Source organism: Labeo rohita, chromosome 15 (assembly GCF_022985175.1).
Source record: "Labeo rohita strain BAU-BD-2019 chromosome 15, IGBB_LRoh.1.0, whole genome shotgun sequence".
NCBI lineage: Eukaryota > Metazoa > Chordata > Actinopteri > Cypriniformes > Cyprinidae > Labeo > Labeo rohita.
The window spans coordinates 9,699,712-9,715,843 of record NC_066883.1 but is presented as its reverse complement, the minus strand read 5'-3'; the positions used below and the strand labels follow the sequence as shown (position 1 = coordinate 9,715,843).

The 16,132-nt window shown below is 38.2% G+C and overlaps 1 protein-coding gene across 2 annotated transcripts in view; it reads left to right on the top strand.

Annotated features, from left to right (window-relative positions):
• LOC127177160 (protein Atg16l2) overlaps nucleotides 1–14,929 on the top strand; it is a 51,854-nt gene extending 36,925 nt beyond the window's left edge. The window contains exons 17-18 of one of the 2 annotated variants that reach the window (XR_007829195.1): nucleotides 107–278; nucleotides 9,520–9,621. Coding sequence is in view for 1 of the 2 variants with exons in the window: in XM_051129251.1 (XP_050985208.1) it covers nucleotides 9,520–9,621; nucleotides 11,925–12,018 (196 nt within the window). In the remaining variant the exon portion in view is untranslated. Of the gene's footprint in view, nucleotides 1–106; nucleotides 279–9,519; nucleotides 9,622–11,924 lie in introns of those variants that run through there. The other variant, XM_051129251.1, reaches the window with a different exon arrangement.
• The last annotated feature ends 1,203 nt before the right edge of the window (nucleotides 14,930–16,132 follow it).

Here is a 16,132-nt window from a genome sequence, read left to right as displayed (position 1 = left end):
ATGGCATGCGGTGTGATGCTTACAGCCCTTGAAACATACTGCTGTATTGTTGAACGCTTCTGGCAACTACACCAACTCTGTTTTGCAGTCTTGACTTTTTCCGTAGTCTTTGGAGAGGTCATGTGGATTTACACGTAGATGGAAAATCCAATTCTGCTACCATGATGAATGGAGAAAGGCTCTGACCCCCTGAGTAAAGATAGCTGGCGAGATGGATTTCGTTTGTTACTCTTGTCACTTTCTAGTTTCAGCAGGAGTCACGTCTTGTTTTCTCTGAGGTAAAAGTCTGGATTATTCGGGCGTGCAGGTGCATAATATTTTAGGGTAAATCTTACAAACTCTTGTGCAGGTCATATTTTACCTCAAAATAGGAAAAAACAGTGTTAGAAAAAAAAAAGAAAAAAACCCCCACTGTTTTCTATTTAAATATATTTTAAAATGTTATTTATTCCTGTAATGCAATGCTGAATTTTCAGCATCATTAGTCAATCATTGGATCCACATAGTCAGCCTTCACATTTTGCTCTTACTGGTGGAATGTGCAACCAGTAATTATTGGCCATCAGGCTGCGCATATATCGCCATGAAACGTCTCAGGTTACGTATGTAACCCTGGTTCCCTGAGAAGGGAATGAGACACTGCGTCCTCTAGGGGTCGCTATGGAGAACGCCATCTCTGTGATCCGTGTCTGAGGTCTACATTCAAAAAGGACAAGAAATGTTGGCCCGCAACAGCCTATGACGTCACTTCCGGCGCTGCTGGTGTGGCACTACCGGTGCGGAACGGTTGTACCCACACTGCCATGCTGAGGGGAGTGCATGCCATCATAGAGGCAAGCACTAAGTACCAACTCCCTCAAGCTTAAGGGAGTTGCCCCTGAGATGTAGTAACGGCTGTCAGTGACATTATCGGCATAAAGCCTTAGCTGCATACCCAAAGACTTACCTGAAGGGGGTCAGAAATGCTGGACCCGGGGTAGAGCTCGAAGCTTGCAATCAGAAGATATTCCTTTAAGGGATATGGCCAAATGCCTAGGGTTTTACCTAGGTTTGGCCTGTCACCCAGGGGGTACCACTGGCTCTGCATAGGTTCGCTCAGGAACCGTGCTACAGAACATAGGTAGCAACACCCTGCTCAAGGATGCGCAAGTAGAGTGGGGCCCAAGGTAACCGGGGACAACCAACTCAGAGAATGGAAACGGGATCGAGCATGTAACCCATACCATACAGGATTTAGAGAGTGCGCAGCAACTAGTGCGAGTATTACTGTTACTTGGGGACTCAGCCTAGCAGATGCTCACAAGGTATCAGTGAGGATGCATACATGGAGTGGGACCCAAGGTGGCCATGGTCTGAATCAAGAAGGGTACGGGCTGGAAGCATGTGAATCCCTACCATACAGGATTTTAGAATGGACGCAAAATCCAGGTGCATTCCATACCAGAGTGTGGATTTAAGAAAAGTGTCCAAAGGTTTGTGTGGGCACTTACCATAACATGGATTTTAGAAAAAATTGCTAGTAGATAACACTCTAGATTTAGGGAGCACTGCTAGGCATTCCAAACAGGGCTCCAAGGGGTAGGCAGTAAGGGCAAACTTCAGTTGTCCAGTTGGTGCAATGCACAAAGCCAACCCTCAAGGTGAGGGGAGCATCGCTACACCAAAACAGACAATTTAGCCACAGCTAGTTGTCTAATAATTCTGCCATGGAGCCAATACACTTGACCAACGTGAGAGGTCAGTGCTTAGGGAGAGGCTTCTAATTCCAGAGAGACAAGGAGGAACACCTGATCCACCCAGGGGTGATAAGCTCTTAAGAGACCCTCCCGCAGTGAGGGGAGCATCGTCATGCCCTGCCAAAGAGGCCTTGGAAATGTGATTTGATCAGAGGAGATCAGACATTTCAGCAGAGATGCATCCAGTTCAACTCAGTATGGCTGCATAGAGAGTAGCAGCATCCCCAGCCCTCAGGCTGTGTTGCGGGTATTCTCTTGAGGGGGCACAGGCCACTTCCAACCCAAGCAGACCTGCGTTTACTATCTCGATAGAAAGCATGGGCCCTGTTCTAACCAGGCCCGCAGAGTCGTTGCTCCTCAGAACACTCAGAAGGGTTTCCGCAGAAACACCTTTCACTCATACGTTGGTGAAAACATAGTGTGGTCAAGCCCACTCTGAGGAGGGACGACTCACTAGATCATCAAAATGGTATGAGGTTAGGCTGTATGACAATTGGGTAGATACCCTGAAACAGGAAGCCCCTCAGGGCGGGACGCAGATAGTGTCTCTCAGTCAGGTGGCCTCTAAGGCACACATGTCCACCCAGGGGTGTCCAGGAGCATCCTGTGAAGAGATAAATTCTGAAGAGTTTACCTGGTAAGAGGACCATAGCCCTAGATGTAGTGCTGTAGTGGGGACCTGAAGGCCAAGAGTGGCCACGATGTCCAGGTAGATATGTCGAAGGCAGATCCAAATAGACAAGCAGGCCACAACCATAGTCAAAGACCAGAGGGGGGTGCTCGAAGAGGACCTACTTAACAGAAAGAAAAACACAACAGACAGGTCCCAGAAATACAGCAAAAGAGGCTAGACACATAATAACAGGGTCGTACTCACCCACCGTGGTTCCCGCGCATGACTTCAGTTAGGCCAGGTAAATCTTCTTGTGAAGCTGCCCAGACCACAAAAGTGGTCATCTACTTACAACCCTAGCAGGGCACATAGCACTGTCTAGGCAGGGGCTCAGGGAGACCACTGCTTAAAAAACCCAAAGAAGGCATCCTCAGATAATCAATGTGCCTATGAAGGCTACCAGAAGGGGACCAGCTGAGATTAACTTGACCACAAAGAGTGGGCTGTCTACATACAACCCTAGCAGGGGAGACAGTGCTGTCTGGGTAAGAGCTCAAAGAGACCGCTACTTAAAAACCCTAGGAAGGGGAGAATTCACTGAGCTGTCACCAGATAAGGGAAGACAGCACCATCTCTGCAGGCTCCAGGAAGCTGGCTATACTAAGGAGGTCCCCTTTTTTATGTTCTGTCCATAAACCCGAGTATTGGCAGAGAATTAGGACTGCAACTGCAACGCAAAACATATATTAAGCTCCCACGGGAGCTAAACACGCTCAGAATCAGGCGAGAATGGAGCCACCGCCACAAATGCGTTGTTAATGCCGCAAGAGGCGAACCCACTCATGCGAATTCGGGTATTACAACTTGAGTAAACAGTGAAGACTCACCCCCCTTCTTTGTAAATGCATCATGATGAGTACATCCAGTTCCCTCAAGAGCTGGATGTGCTGCTTTTCACCACACACACAGCCCGCGAGCTCGTGAAAGCGGGTACGAGAGCGTGCCTGTCTGTCACGAGAAACAAGCAATGAATGCGACGATCACATTCAACTCCCTCGAGAGCTGATTTTCGCTTACTCCTCACCGTACATACACAGCTCATGAGCCGTATGAAAGCTGCGGGTATCAGAGCATGCTTGCCTCTTGCAAGAGACAAGCAATAAATACAAAGAGGGCAATAAACTCCCTCGGGAGCTGAAAGTGCTTGCTCTTTACCACACATTGTCATACGCGAGCTGTTCTTAAAACCTCATGAGAGAACATGCACTCAATTTGTGCTTAGTTTCAGACAAAAGGTCAGTGAAGACGAAGAAGAGAATGTTGTGTTCAGCCAATGTCCTTTTATACTGTGGTCGCACCGGTAGTGACGCACCGGGTCACAGAGATGGCGTTCCCCATAGCGACCCCTAGAGGATGCAGTTCGAGTTCCTCGAAAGGGAACCTCCAACACTATATTGGCCAGTTTTTCAGTTTCATTGTCCATCTCCTGTATATATACAGTCTCTGCCAATCAGCCGTGTTGACGGCACACATACTAGACCAGGGGTGTCAAACTCAGTTCCTGGAGGTCCGCAGCCTTGCAGAGTTTTGTTCCAACTTGCTCCAACACGCATACTATGCAGTTTTTAATTAAACCTGAAGGAACTGATAAGTTGGATCAGGTGGGTTTAGTTAGGGTTGCATCTAAACTCTGCAGTTCTGTGGCTTTCCAGGACTGGAGTCTGACACCCCTCTACTGGACACAGCTCCAGATGTGCAGCATGAGAGAGATGACAGAGGCGTGCGAAGTAGTGTCCATTTCGTGCACAACTTGAACAAACTATAACAGGTAAAGCTGTCAGCTGTGTGGATACTGACAATATCATTAACAATTCTGGTTTATAATCGATACTATGGCTTCTTGTTATCAAGATCTTAGTCTATATGCTGTGTTCTGTCAATGCGTGAACTTCATATTAGCCTATTTGTAGTGCACTTGCCATAGTAATCGCAATAAGCTTTGTGCTTTGTTACTTTTTAATAAACAAAGTATCAGCTTTAAAATTATGGCAAATTCATAACGAAATCAAACACTAAATACGGTTTTGAAGCTCTTTAAAGCGATCGCTTTACTGGCAATTGAACCCATGTCTTTCTTTTTATGATGTTTTGATAAAGTTCGTGAGGAGCACGATCAGATAATCAACTAATTCGGCACAGGTGCAATTTATCTAGCTAATCATCCGAACTAGCACAAGTCATATATATGCACACAGCTGACTTACCTTTGTCATTCGACAGTTTTTTGGCATGTGTCAAACAGTGGAAAACTTACACTACTGTGTAAACATTGTCACGTAACAATAGATTTACCTCAGAATAACCATTCGGTGTCATCAGTCAGTTAGAAAAAATAACTATAAAGAGGAGTATTTTGCTATATTAATGCATTATTGCATATTAATATTTTTACTTAAACTGTTGTCTACATGATAAAAAAATGCAAGATTGCAAGCTAAAGATAAAATTCATCACCTCCCATAAAATTGCTTCAATGCTCTTTGACTGGATGTGTGAAAGACATATGACAAAATTTATAAGATGCATTGAGGAGGAACCCAAACTACATTCAGTGGCCAAGTATATGGTTCATGATATTGATACAGATTCTGTGTAATAAACAGTTCTTTCTGACTGTATATTTCAAGTTGGAAAAGATGTTTAGTTTCCACTTTAAGTAAACCTTAGTTCCCAGGTCATCTACAAGATGGATTAAAATGCTAATAAAGTCTAGAAAAGGTTAGACATAAACACATGACAGTATGATTGAAATGTTAAAATATAAAAAAAAATAAAAATAAAAAATAAAATAAAATAAAACACGTTTATTCTGTGGAACCTAAAAAAGGTTTTTTCTTATAGGAGCCAGTGGCTCCTTACTCAAGAGCCCTGAATAACATGCAAGTTTCATGATCTTTCTTATTTTGTTAAAATTATTAACATATTTCCATATTCTGTAAGGGGAATGTACACTTATGAGCACAACTGTATATATATATATATATATATAAACATTTATTAAAATTAAATATTACCTGTGCATGTCAGGACTCAAGAATCAGCCATTAAATATGTTGGTTGAGAATGTAGGGAGAATTAATTTTATTTCAATACATAAGTGGACAATTTCCATATCCATGGTAACAGTGACTTCTCTAGTTGGTGAATCTGTCTTCTCAATTATGGCTAGTGTAGTTCTTCAGTTATGCAAATGTGAAATCATACTGGCTTTTGGCTCCTCCAGAAGCCACAAATTAGTTGTATAATTAAAAAAAAAATTATCCAACTGGATTATTTTACAACTAAAACCTGACTGCTTATATTTCACATTCATTTTCTTTGTACAAAATATGATATCTTATTTTGTGCTTTAGACTTAATTTCATTGCCAAGTTTGTCTGTTGTGTATGAATTTACAGAAGAGGCTTATATAACAGGGTAAGATGCTTTATTAAAAAAGCAGATGGATGCTTTCAATTTCTAGCCTAAAAATGAAGTGCTATACTTCAGATCTTCAGATGTATTTGCAATAATCTTACAGCCTTTGCAGCCTCCATATCCTCATGCGCAGTCTGACCCTGCAATTTTCTCAGCATTGTTAGAAACTAAATGCAACACGCTCCATATGATGTGAGATGAGAAACGAGTCTTACAGATGAGTCTTTTTAGCACCTCCCTGCACAGACATATACAGTTTCCATGGAGACAGCGAGGCCAGAACGCACTGTGGCTTTTTTTTTTTTTTTTTTCACAAATGGATCTGGCACGAGCACTTGAAAGGGGAGAGAGAGTCACAAGCAGGAACCTAATGGTCGCTTCATCGTTCATCAACACTTTTACTCTGCAACATTCTCCCCTTGTGCCAGGCACATAACTCAACGTCTTCCTCATTGGCTAACACACCTCTGTTACACTGGGCGGGTAAAATAGCCCACTGCATCTCAAACTAATAGTTGAACAAAGCATATCTACTACACTGTGTTGGTATTAAAGAAAATTTATTTAGTATTAATTTAATTCTGTTATCTGGCTAAACAATTTACAGAGTGTGAGGAATGATATATTTATATATTCATGATATAGATTTTAATAGATTTAGTTTTTTTGAAAGAATTCTCTTATGCTCACTCATTTATTTAATGAAAAATAAAAACAGTAAAATAAATATTGTGAAATATTATAATTAAAAATAGTTAATTATTAATTAATAGTTATTTTTGTTTGAATATATTTTAGAATGTAATTTATTGAATTTTCAGCATCATGTTTTCAGTGTTACATGATCCTTTAGAAGTAATTGTAATATGCTGATGGTGATTGGTACTCAACATTTTCATGTTATTTATTAATGCTAAAAACAGTTGTTCTGATTTACAGATCTACAGATTTTTAAAACAGAAAGTTCAAAAGAACAGCAATTATTTGAAATTAATTAAAAATTTTAACAGTGTAAAAGACTTTGACTGTCAAGTTTGATCAGTTTAATGCATAATTCCTTAATTAAAAAGTATTAGTGAAATAAAATAAATAAATAAATAACTAAGGGGGTTGGGGGTTTTATACACTTCTACATTTTCAATGACTAAAGTTACTGCGTAGCATTAAAGTTTATTTAAATTGATTCCCAGGTCTTTTTTTTTGCTTATTTAAAGGACATTTTTCCATAACTGTATGAAATGCATGCGTCATCTTTCATTTCAAATTGTTATATTTTATTAATAATTTCACTTAATTAAGATACTACAGGGCTGTCACCATTCAACTTAGGTTGGTATTAACAAAACCAATCTTTCCACTGCGGAAGAAACAGAAGCAGCTGAAGTGACATTTAGATGCATTTATGCATGTTTAATGAAGCTAAAATGTAGCATGCAAGCATTTACATTGCAAAATTGCAACAGTATATGAATGTTATGAGCTTTGTGTTTAAAATCAGTTTTTTTTATATATATATAAAAATATGAAATGTTAGAAAAAAATTATAAGATAAATGATAACATACAAAGATAAGCTACTTTTAAATATGAAAGTAAACCAGCAATAGGTGGCAGCAAGTGACTGTCTTAATGAAGTCTATGGACCCTATTATATATATGGTGCGATTTGGCGCCAGGCGCGACGCAAGTGATTTTTGCTAGTTTCAGCCTGACACAGTTATCATTTTCACGTCCTGCACCATGTTGTTTAAATAGCAAACCTATTTGTGCACCCGTGGGCGTGCTGGTCTGTTCAGGCACATTGTTGTAACATTGCTATTTTGAGGCAACTGAAATAGACTGTGCCATTGACACAATAAGTCAATTACACAATATTTTTCTTGTTATTCAAAGAGCACATTAGTAATACATGCCTTTAGGCAGGTGCACAACGCACATTCACTCTGCTTATTACACACAGGGACTGGCTCTTAAAAGGAATGAGAGATGAGACTTTGATTGGTTTAATGCATATTACGCCCAAAACACACCCATGACTCATTAAGAGAATAGGGACAACCCTTTTTAGACCATGCGCCTGGTGCGCCAACCATTTTTCACATTGTGAAACTAGCAAAAATGAATGTGGACACGCCTTAAGTGCACCTGCGCCATGCGTTAAAAAATGCGTTAGATCGTTAAAATAGGGCCCACTGAGTCATGCCTTTAAAAGATTCGTTCAGACAGCTGATTCATTCAAGAATGAAGCAAGTGCCTGTCTTCATGAATGGACCACTGAATCATTGACTCAAATGATTCATTCAGAAACGTGAATCATTCAGTAACGAAACGTTCTGCTGTGATGTTTTTAAAACTATTTTCGTTAACCAGATCGAGCAAAAACACTGACAATATTGTACCTAAATGTATATTAACGTACATTGAAATCTTGTATGAAATTAATGTCAAATTTACAATCGTGTTTTTGTGGGAAAACTGCACTTTCTAGGTCGTGTCATGTTGCTTAACAGCTATATGTTAAATATACATATAAAAATGGAATTTTTACAGCAGCATATTTCTTCGTTGTGTTCATTTGTGTTGATTTCTCAGACAGGCTGTTACACGATTGTTACTGTTAATACATTATTCATTATCAATTGCCGTTTACACCAAATGTAGCCTAAATTTTGGTTCTTCCCTAATACAATGTTTTAATCAGATTAGTTGTCTGGTCGGGCAAGTAAAAGTCTCTTTCACTTGCCCCATCAAAAAATCCACTTGTCCCAGACAAGCATTAATGTCGAGCTCTGTTATAAAAATTTAACCTGCTAAAGTGGTTTGTGGGAGTGACTGTGTTACCCACTACTGCTGCAATCAACCTGCATTTGGCAGGTTGGCAGCTGTTAATGTCAAGCCCTGTTTATACATAATATTTAGAATAAAACTAGTGCTCACCAGTTTTTATCCAATCATAAAACTAGCCAATCAGAAGTGCTCTATGCATGGTAATGTTTTAGTGCACTTAGTATTGTTGACATCAGGTTGGCTCACGTGTCTTTGGAGCACAGGTTTCTGTAGAGAAAGCATGCGGTTGAAGGAATAGGATGATCTAATGCAGTCTAACAGAGGTTATCAAGGCTAAAATCGCTTATAAAACCTTTTGAAGTCCATTGATTCATTTCAGATGCAGTATCATGGAAAAGAGCAAAAGCATCAAAAATTGTTTTCAGATGGTTATTGACTGTAGTTTATGGCTCATGCTGTCTACATACAATAGGCAGCTATCTTCTAAGACAGGATGTTGTCTGAATTGGATCCTCAATAGATTTAAAACACTTTACATTGGTTTCAGCTAATGCTCATAAACTCCATCCGCCATCTTATTTTCTTTTGTCATTGCGCTTTTGTCATTGCGCTTTTGTCATTGCGATCGCACACCCTGTGAGGTATATATTTGATGCCACGTCTGATTTGTCCAAAATAAGGCACCATGATTTCAGCATAAAATAAAATGCAATCTTGCAGTCTCATTCACTTGGTTTAGGAACAGATTGAACAGATATGTCTTGTACAGCTTCCTGACATTTCAGTGAATTTTATATCAGACCACTTGCCTGAGGGATCTATACGGCAAGAGAGAATCAGTTCCACAGAGTAATGTGTTTCAGTCTGGAGTCATCAGTCACAATAGTCGGTTTTCTCTCTTTTTCAGTCCGGATGGCAGTTTCCTGGCAGCTGGCTCTGCAGACGGTGCCGTCTACATATGGAATGTGAACACAGGAAACTTGGAAAAACAGCTTCCTGACATGCACAGGTAACCTAGGGATGGGCCAATCAGGAGTGCATTTCCTAAAAGTATTGTTAGCAAACTATGATTGCAAGTATTGTCATTGCCAGCGTAGTTCAATGATTTTGTTTTCCAAAACCATAGTTCCAACAGGCATAGCAGAATTGTGTGGTCAGAACTACAGGATAGTTTCTTGTTAGTATGACATGTGGACAACCTATATACAATATGTCATTCCACATTTTCATTCTGCATCTTTTAGTCTAGACAATGAAAGCACCATCTGTAAAGAGTGCAAATGTGCTTTAGAACGCTGGTGGAACGTAATACAGAACCTGCATTTGAATAAAATATCTGTAAATAAAGTGTAGAGTAAAATAGTGAATTAGACCTAAAATAGTTAACATATCTTTAACTTTTTCACAGCCAGTGTTTATTTTTATTTATATATAAATATATATATATATATATATATATATATATTTTTTTTTTAAGTTGCCAGCTACTGGCAGCATTTTAAACAATTTTCATTAGGGCTGCCCTTGACTAAAGATTTTTCTGGTCGACTAGTAGTTTTAATTTTAAGCGTTAGTCAACTATTATTCGCATGTTCATTAATAAACCATATAAATCATAATAATTAGCCTTAATTTGCCCACATAGTGCACAAAAAAGCTTGCCACAGAACACTGGCAGATAAAATAATTATGAATGTGTCAGGGAAAAATGACAAAGACACTGCTTTAACGTTTTAATAATTTATTGATAAATGAATGCTTTCTTTGTTTTTGGCTTAAAGGAGAAGTCCACTTCCAGAGCAATAATACAGATAATGTACTCACCCCCTTGTCATCCAAGATGTTCATGTCTTTCTTTCTTCAGTCGTAAAGGAATTATGGTTTTGAGGAAAACATTTCAGTATTTTTCTCCATATAATGGACTGATATGGTGCCCCGAGTTTGAACTTCTAAAATGATTCTTCAAATGATCCCAAATGCGGTTGTAAACAATCCCAGCCAAGTAAGGGTCTTATCTAGCAAAACGATCAGTTATTTCATAAAAAATATACAATTTAAACACTTTTTAATCTCAAACGCACATCTTGTCTTGCTCTGCCTGAACTCTGACTCAAGACAGTTAGGGTATGTCAAAAAACTCCTGTCGGATTTTCTCCCTCAACTCCAAAAATAATTTCAAAATCATCCTACATCGCTGCAGAAGTACCGACCCAGTCTTTGCAAAGTGAACATACAAAGAAGATCAAACACCCTTGACAAAAAAGGTAAAACAGCGATATAGGACAATTTCGAAGTTGAGGGAGTCAAAATCTGGCAGTAAGTTTTGGGAGTTCATTTTAGTCCATCTCTGCAAGTCAGATTTTTCAGGATAGGAGACTAAACATGAACTCCCAAAATGTACTGCCAGATTTTGGAAGATAAATTCTTGAATCAGAGGTACAAGAGAATGTGATGCTTGTCCTTCAAGAGTCACTCTCAACTTGTCTGTCTATAAAGCCTATAAAAAAAAAAAACTGTCTTCATGTATTTCACAACACGGCTTGTTATTCTTATTAAGTCAGGGTCATTTTTTAGGATTTTTTACCAAGCAAAGTCTCTGAGAACCTGACACATTGTACTTCTGAAGTCTCCAGGTAGGTTGCAGTTCTGGAAAATGGTGGCGCTGGAGACTAAACGGTTCCTGATGGTGTCACACCTAATTCTTCACCTTAAATCCTAATTCTTTTGCAGTTAACATGCATCTTTTCTTCTCCACCTGTTTTTTCTGACCATGCAGACTCAACAAGCATTTCGCTGTCCAATGGTCAAGCCTTAACTTTGCAAATTCTTGTAATGCATTAGTATTGCATTCTTCTCATGGGCATTTAATAATTTGGACTTTTCAGTCTGGGTTAAATATCTTTTTTGGCTCATTTTATCTGTAAAAGAAAACATGCCTAATAATTATGCACACCTGAATATAAGGAGTTTTTCACTTCCAGCCTTCACGGACAATTATATATCACATATAAATGATTAAATACAAAATGAACAGTAGTTATTAAGACTGATGTGGTTTGGAATTGGTAAAATGTGTTTGGAAAAAAAATATGACCAGAATTTCAACATGCCTAATAATTCTGCACATAGTGTATATCTTATAACCAGCTTAAACCAGCTCAAACCAGCTGCCGTGTTTCAAAACATATACTGTTTTTTTAAACAGGCTTTTGTGTCAAAAATTCTACTTTTGCTGTGTTTTTTGGGTGGGATGCTGTGAATTATCTAATTTTGTCTTTGAAATTGAATTCTAAGATGAAACTCTTTCTGCAGAGCTTCAATAAGCGCTGTGGCCTGGTCGTTGTCGGGTGAATACGTGGTAAGCGTGGACAAGAGCCGTCGAGCTGTGCTCTGGAGTGATATCTGAGACCAGACACGGTCTGCCTTTTTCCATCTTATCAACTGAAGTCACTCCTGGAAATGCACTCAGGGATGTCATCAAAACACAACCTTGTTGGGAAAAGCTCACACTCTGCACTCCGTCAATAACGAGACCCTTATTATTGTGACAGTCTTGTTGCTAAGAGGCGGTGTCATCCAAAACGCAGACAGATGTGCTGATGTTACAGGGGTCTGGCGACTGTCGAGCAGAGCCGTCTGGGTTTTGTTTTGAAACCTTGTTATGAATGAATTACTGATGCAGAATGTGCCAAAGCGTTTGTAGGCCTTCCTGTTGCTTGAATTCTTACTATTATCGTCAGCAACTTTAAAGATCTCTTGACATACACCAGATATTGCTGCCTCTGGGATTTGATATCAAAGGGAAACACGAACAAAATGGATTCAGCCTGTTTTAGGAACATGACAACACGTTTCTGAATACATGGAAACCCTACCCCAATGTATTCGTATGTCAGTCCTATTTTTAGAGACCAAAACACAGAACAGACACATTATTTTGAATGCCTGGTAAAATGGCCATTGTATATCGTCGCACAATGACACTGATTCGTGAATGCCACATAAACGAGATATAAATATTATAAATTGGGGGGTGGGGGGTCAGCATTTTTTATTTATTTATTTATTTGTTTTTTTTTTTTTTTGGAAACGAACGCTTATTCAGCAAACTGATCAACAGTGACAGAAAAGATTTATGTTTTAAATAAATGCCATACTTTTGAACTTTCTGTTCATCAAAGAATCCTGAAAATATGTATTTCCACAAAAAAGTAGCTTGAAACTGTTTAAGTTAATAATAGTGCAGTCAATCGATTAAAAAAATTAAGCAATTAATTGCACTTTTTTTCTGATAATCCCACCTAACATTCAGAATTTTTTAAATATACTTTTATATTGCAAACATTTTACACTGAATCTTCAAACTGATGTAGAAACTAAATAAAAACAGTATTTTTTTTTAAATATTTGTTTAATGGCATCTTTTTATGTCCGAAGGCCAGTAACTTTTTTCTATGTATATTTAACCATTGACTATAGACATTCAACATTACAATATAACTAAGAGCTATCAATTTTAACATTCATCAGACTTAAAAAAAAAAACAAAACAAAAAACAAATTTAAGTGAACCGAAAACAATCATTACATAAACCCAATAAATAATCATATTTAGCTACCTGTGCCCTTCAGCAAGTAGGAAATATACAGAAATTGAACAAAATGTGAGTTATAAAACTATTTTCTAAATTAAACATAGATTTATTTCCAAAGTTACAGAAGTTATTGATTTCATCTTGATTTTCTTTTGTTTTTTTGATTAACAGACATCACAGCAGCTGGGTTATTAGGTTATTTGGCTGCTATTACTTTAAGAGCTGCCTCTGCTGAACATGACGCAATCTGACATGCTTCATATTTTCTCATATTTTCAAGTCTTCAACTTTTCTGACTCACTATAGGTCTTAAAGCAGAGGTCCAAACTCAATTCCTGGAGGTCCACAGCTCTGCAGAGTTAGTTTCAACCAGCTCCTGCTCATACCTGCTTGGAAGTTTATAGTAATCCTGAAGACCTTGATTAGCTGGATCAGGTGTGTTTGATTAGGGTTGGAGCTAAACTGTGCAGAGCTGTGGCCCTCCAGGAATTGAGTTTGAGACCAGTGTCTTAAAGTCTCTACTAATGAGCTGACGTGTTGAGTCGGGTGTTTTAGATGAGGGAGACAGTGCTGGGGTGCTTCAGGACAGTTTTGAAAACTGTTTCTATTATATAAACTATTATGTTCTTAAATCAGACTCATATACACTCTTAAAAAAAAGGACATCAGTGGTTCTATGAAGAGCCTTGAACATCCATTGAACCTTTCAAATGCAGAAAAGGTTCTTTATAGTCGGAAAACTTTTTAAAATGTTCTTTAAAATGGTTCTTGAGGAACTGTTCACTGAAAGGATCTTTGGGGAACCAAAAATTGTTCTCCTGTGGCATCACTGCAAAAACACCCTTTTGTAACCTTTATTTTCAAGAGTGTATAACAATGCATGCATGCACAGTTTTAAGGAAGCTTTAATCGCCTATTTGGTAACTTCATGACTTAACTGAAGACGTAACTATGACACTGCATGCTTGTAGTTTAATTTTCACATTTAATACAACGTGTGCCACTGCATTTGCATGTGCAATTGAAGAGCACAATATGGCTGACAGGACAGGTAAATTCATTTTTACTGGCATATGGCCTGACAACATCTTATTTGACAGCAGTTCACTGTTGTTTTACTGAAGCTGCCTCGTCACCTGTACCTTTTCCGGGCTTATTTGACTAGCGCCTGGCGCTGAGGCAAAGTGGAGTGTGCATCTGAAAAGTCTTCCGTTTGATGTGATCGCATCGCAGTTCTGCATCTAAATAAATGCAATTCTTAGCAAAAACAAAAGAGACAGAAGCAGCAGTTGTGAGTGGGGTGGATAACTAGCTCCACCCCTGCGTTAACCGTTACATTTTTTAGTGCCGTTAAACTGGACAAATTAGTTGCATGGGTTAACATGCTAATTTTGACAGCACTGGCTGATAAGAAACATTTCTTAGCATGACTTCTCAAGGATCGTGTAATGCTGAAGACTGGAGTAATTGGCTGTTGAAAACTCAGCTTTGCATCTTAGAAATAAATGAAACAAGAAAATAGTAAATAAAACAGAAAATATTTCTTTTAAATTATAATAGTATTTTACACTTGTATTGTTTTTATGTATTTTTAATTGATTAAATGCAGCCTTGGTGAGCAGAAAAGCCTGACCACAAACTTTTGAATGCTAGTGTATATATTTCAGATGTCTTAGACAGCAACGAACATGTTGGGACCATTATGATGTATTTGTCATTAAATTTATCTATTTCTAGATCTCTAATGAAATGTACTCAAGCTAATTATTCACATCATCATCATCATGCACAAACAGGATGATTTCATATAGCTTGAGTGCTGCTGTCACTAATGCATTTAATGCATTAATGCAAAAAAACAAAAGCAAAATAGAAGCATTTTCACTAGTGGTCTGAGACATTTAGACCCCACTGTATGTTGTTAATCACTGCCTCAGGGAAGTGCTCAGTTCTACTGGACTGACTCCAGTAATTTATTATAAAAAGGGACTTGTGTTTTAAAAATGAATGAGAGGAGGCTTTGCCCTCCGCCACACTCTTTAGTGCTGCCATAGAGACCCAGTATGCTCACTGCTAAACTGCGCTCAGATTAGCATTTAAAAGGGTCCGTGTCTGATGAGAATCGCACCGCACCGCTCCGACTGACTTTGAAGACCCAAATTACTGCCATCGCAGATCACAAGAGTCCAACGTAATGCACAGACCGCTATGTGATTCGATCTGCTGTGCTCATTTGCATGTTAATTAAAGGTTAGATGAAGAAAGCCTAATGCCCATCTTACACTTGTCAGCTGTTGAACCAAGAAGTTTTATTGTAGAGTCTAGAATATTTATTAACCTATGACCATATGTGCTAGTTGTTATGATGAATTATGTGCCACAGAAGTCTCTGATCTTTCTCTAGATCACTGTATAAATGTCCAGGTCATATTTCACCCCAAAATCAAAGGATCAAATGTATGTCTATGAAATTATACAACTTTTTATAAAAGTTAAATGTATAAGGAGTTATATTTTCATAATTATTTTTGATTTCTATGATTAAAACTTGACATGTTAAAAACACCTTATATAAAAATACACAAGTTATGTTTGCATTACGCTCATGAGAGTAACTTTTTTTTTTACCATGCAATAATGAGAATTAAGGTGAAAATGTACTAAATTGTCATTTTGTATAAATATTTGAATTACATATGTTCAAAGATTTGGCCTTGGCATGTTTTTAGTGACCTCCTTAAAATACTTTGGCTAAGTAAATCAAAGCCACTTTATGATATAAGTAACAGAGAAACATATTTTTGACCAAAAGAAAAAAAAAAAATGATTATATATATTTTGGTTGATTTAGAATGACTGATGTACAGTTAAATACGTTTCAACAGCAAATTTCTTAGAAAAACAGGGATGTTTACAGGTGGCACT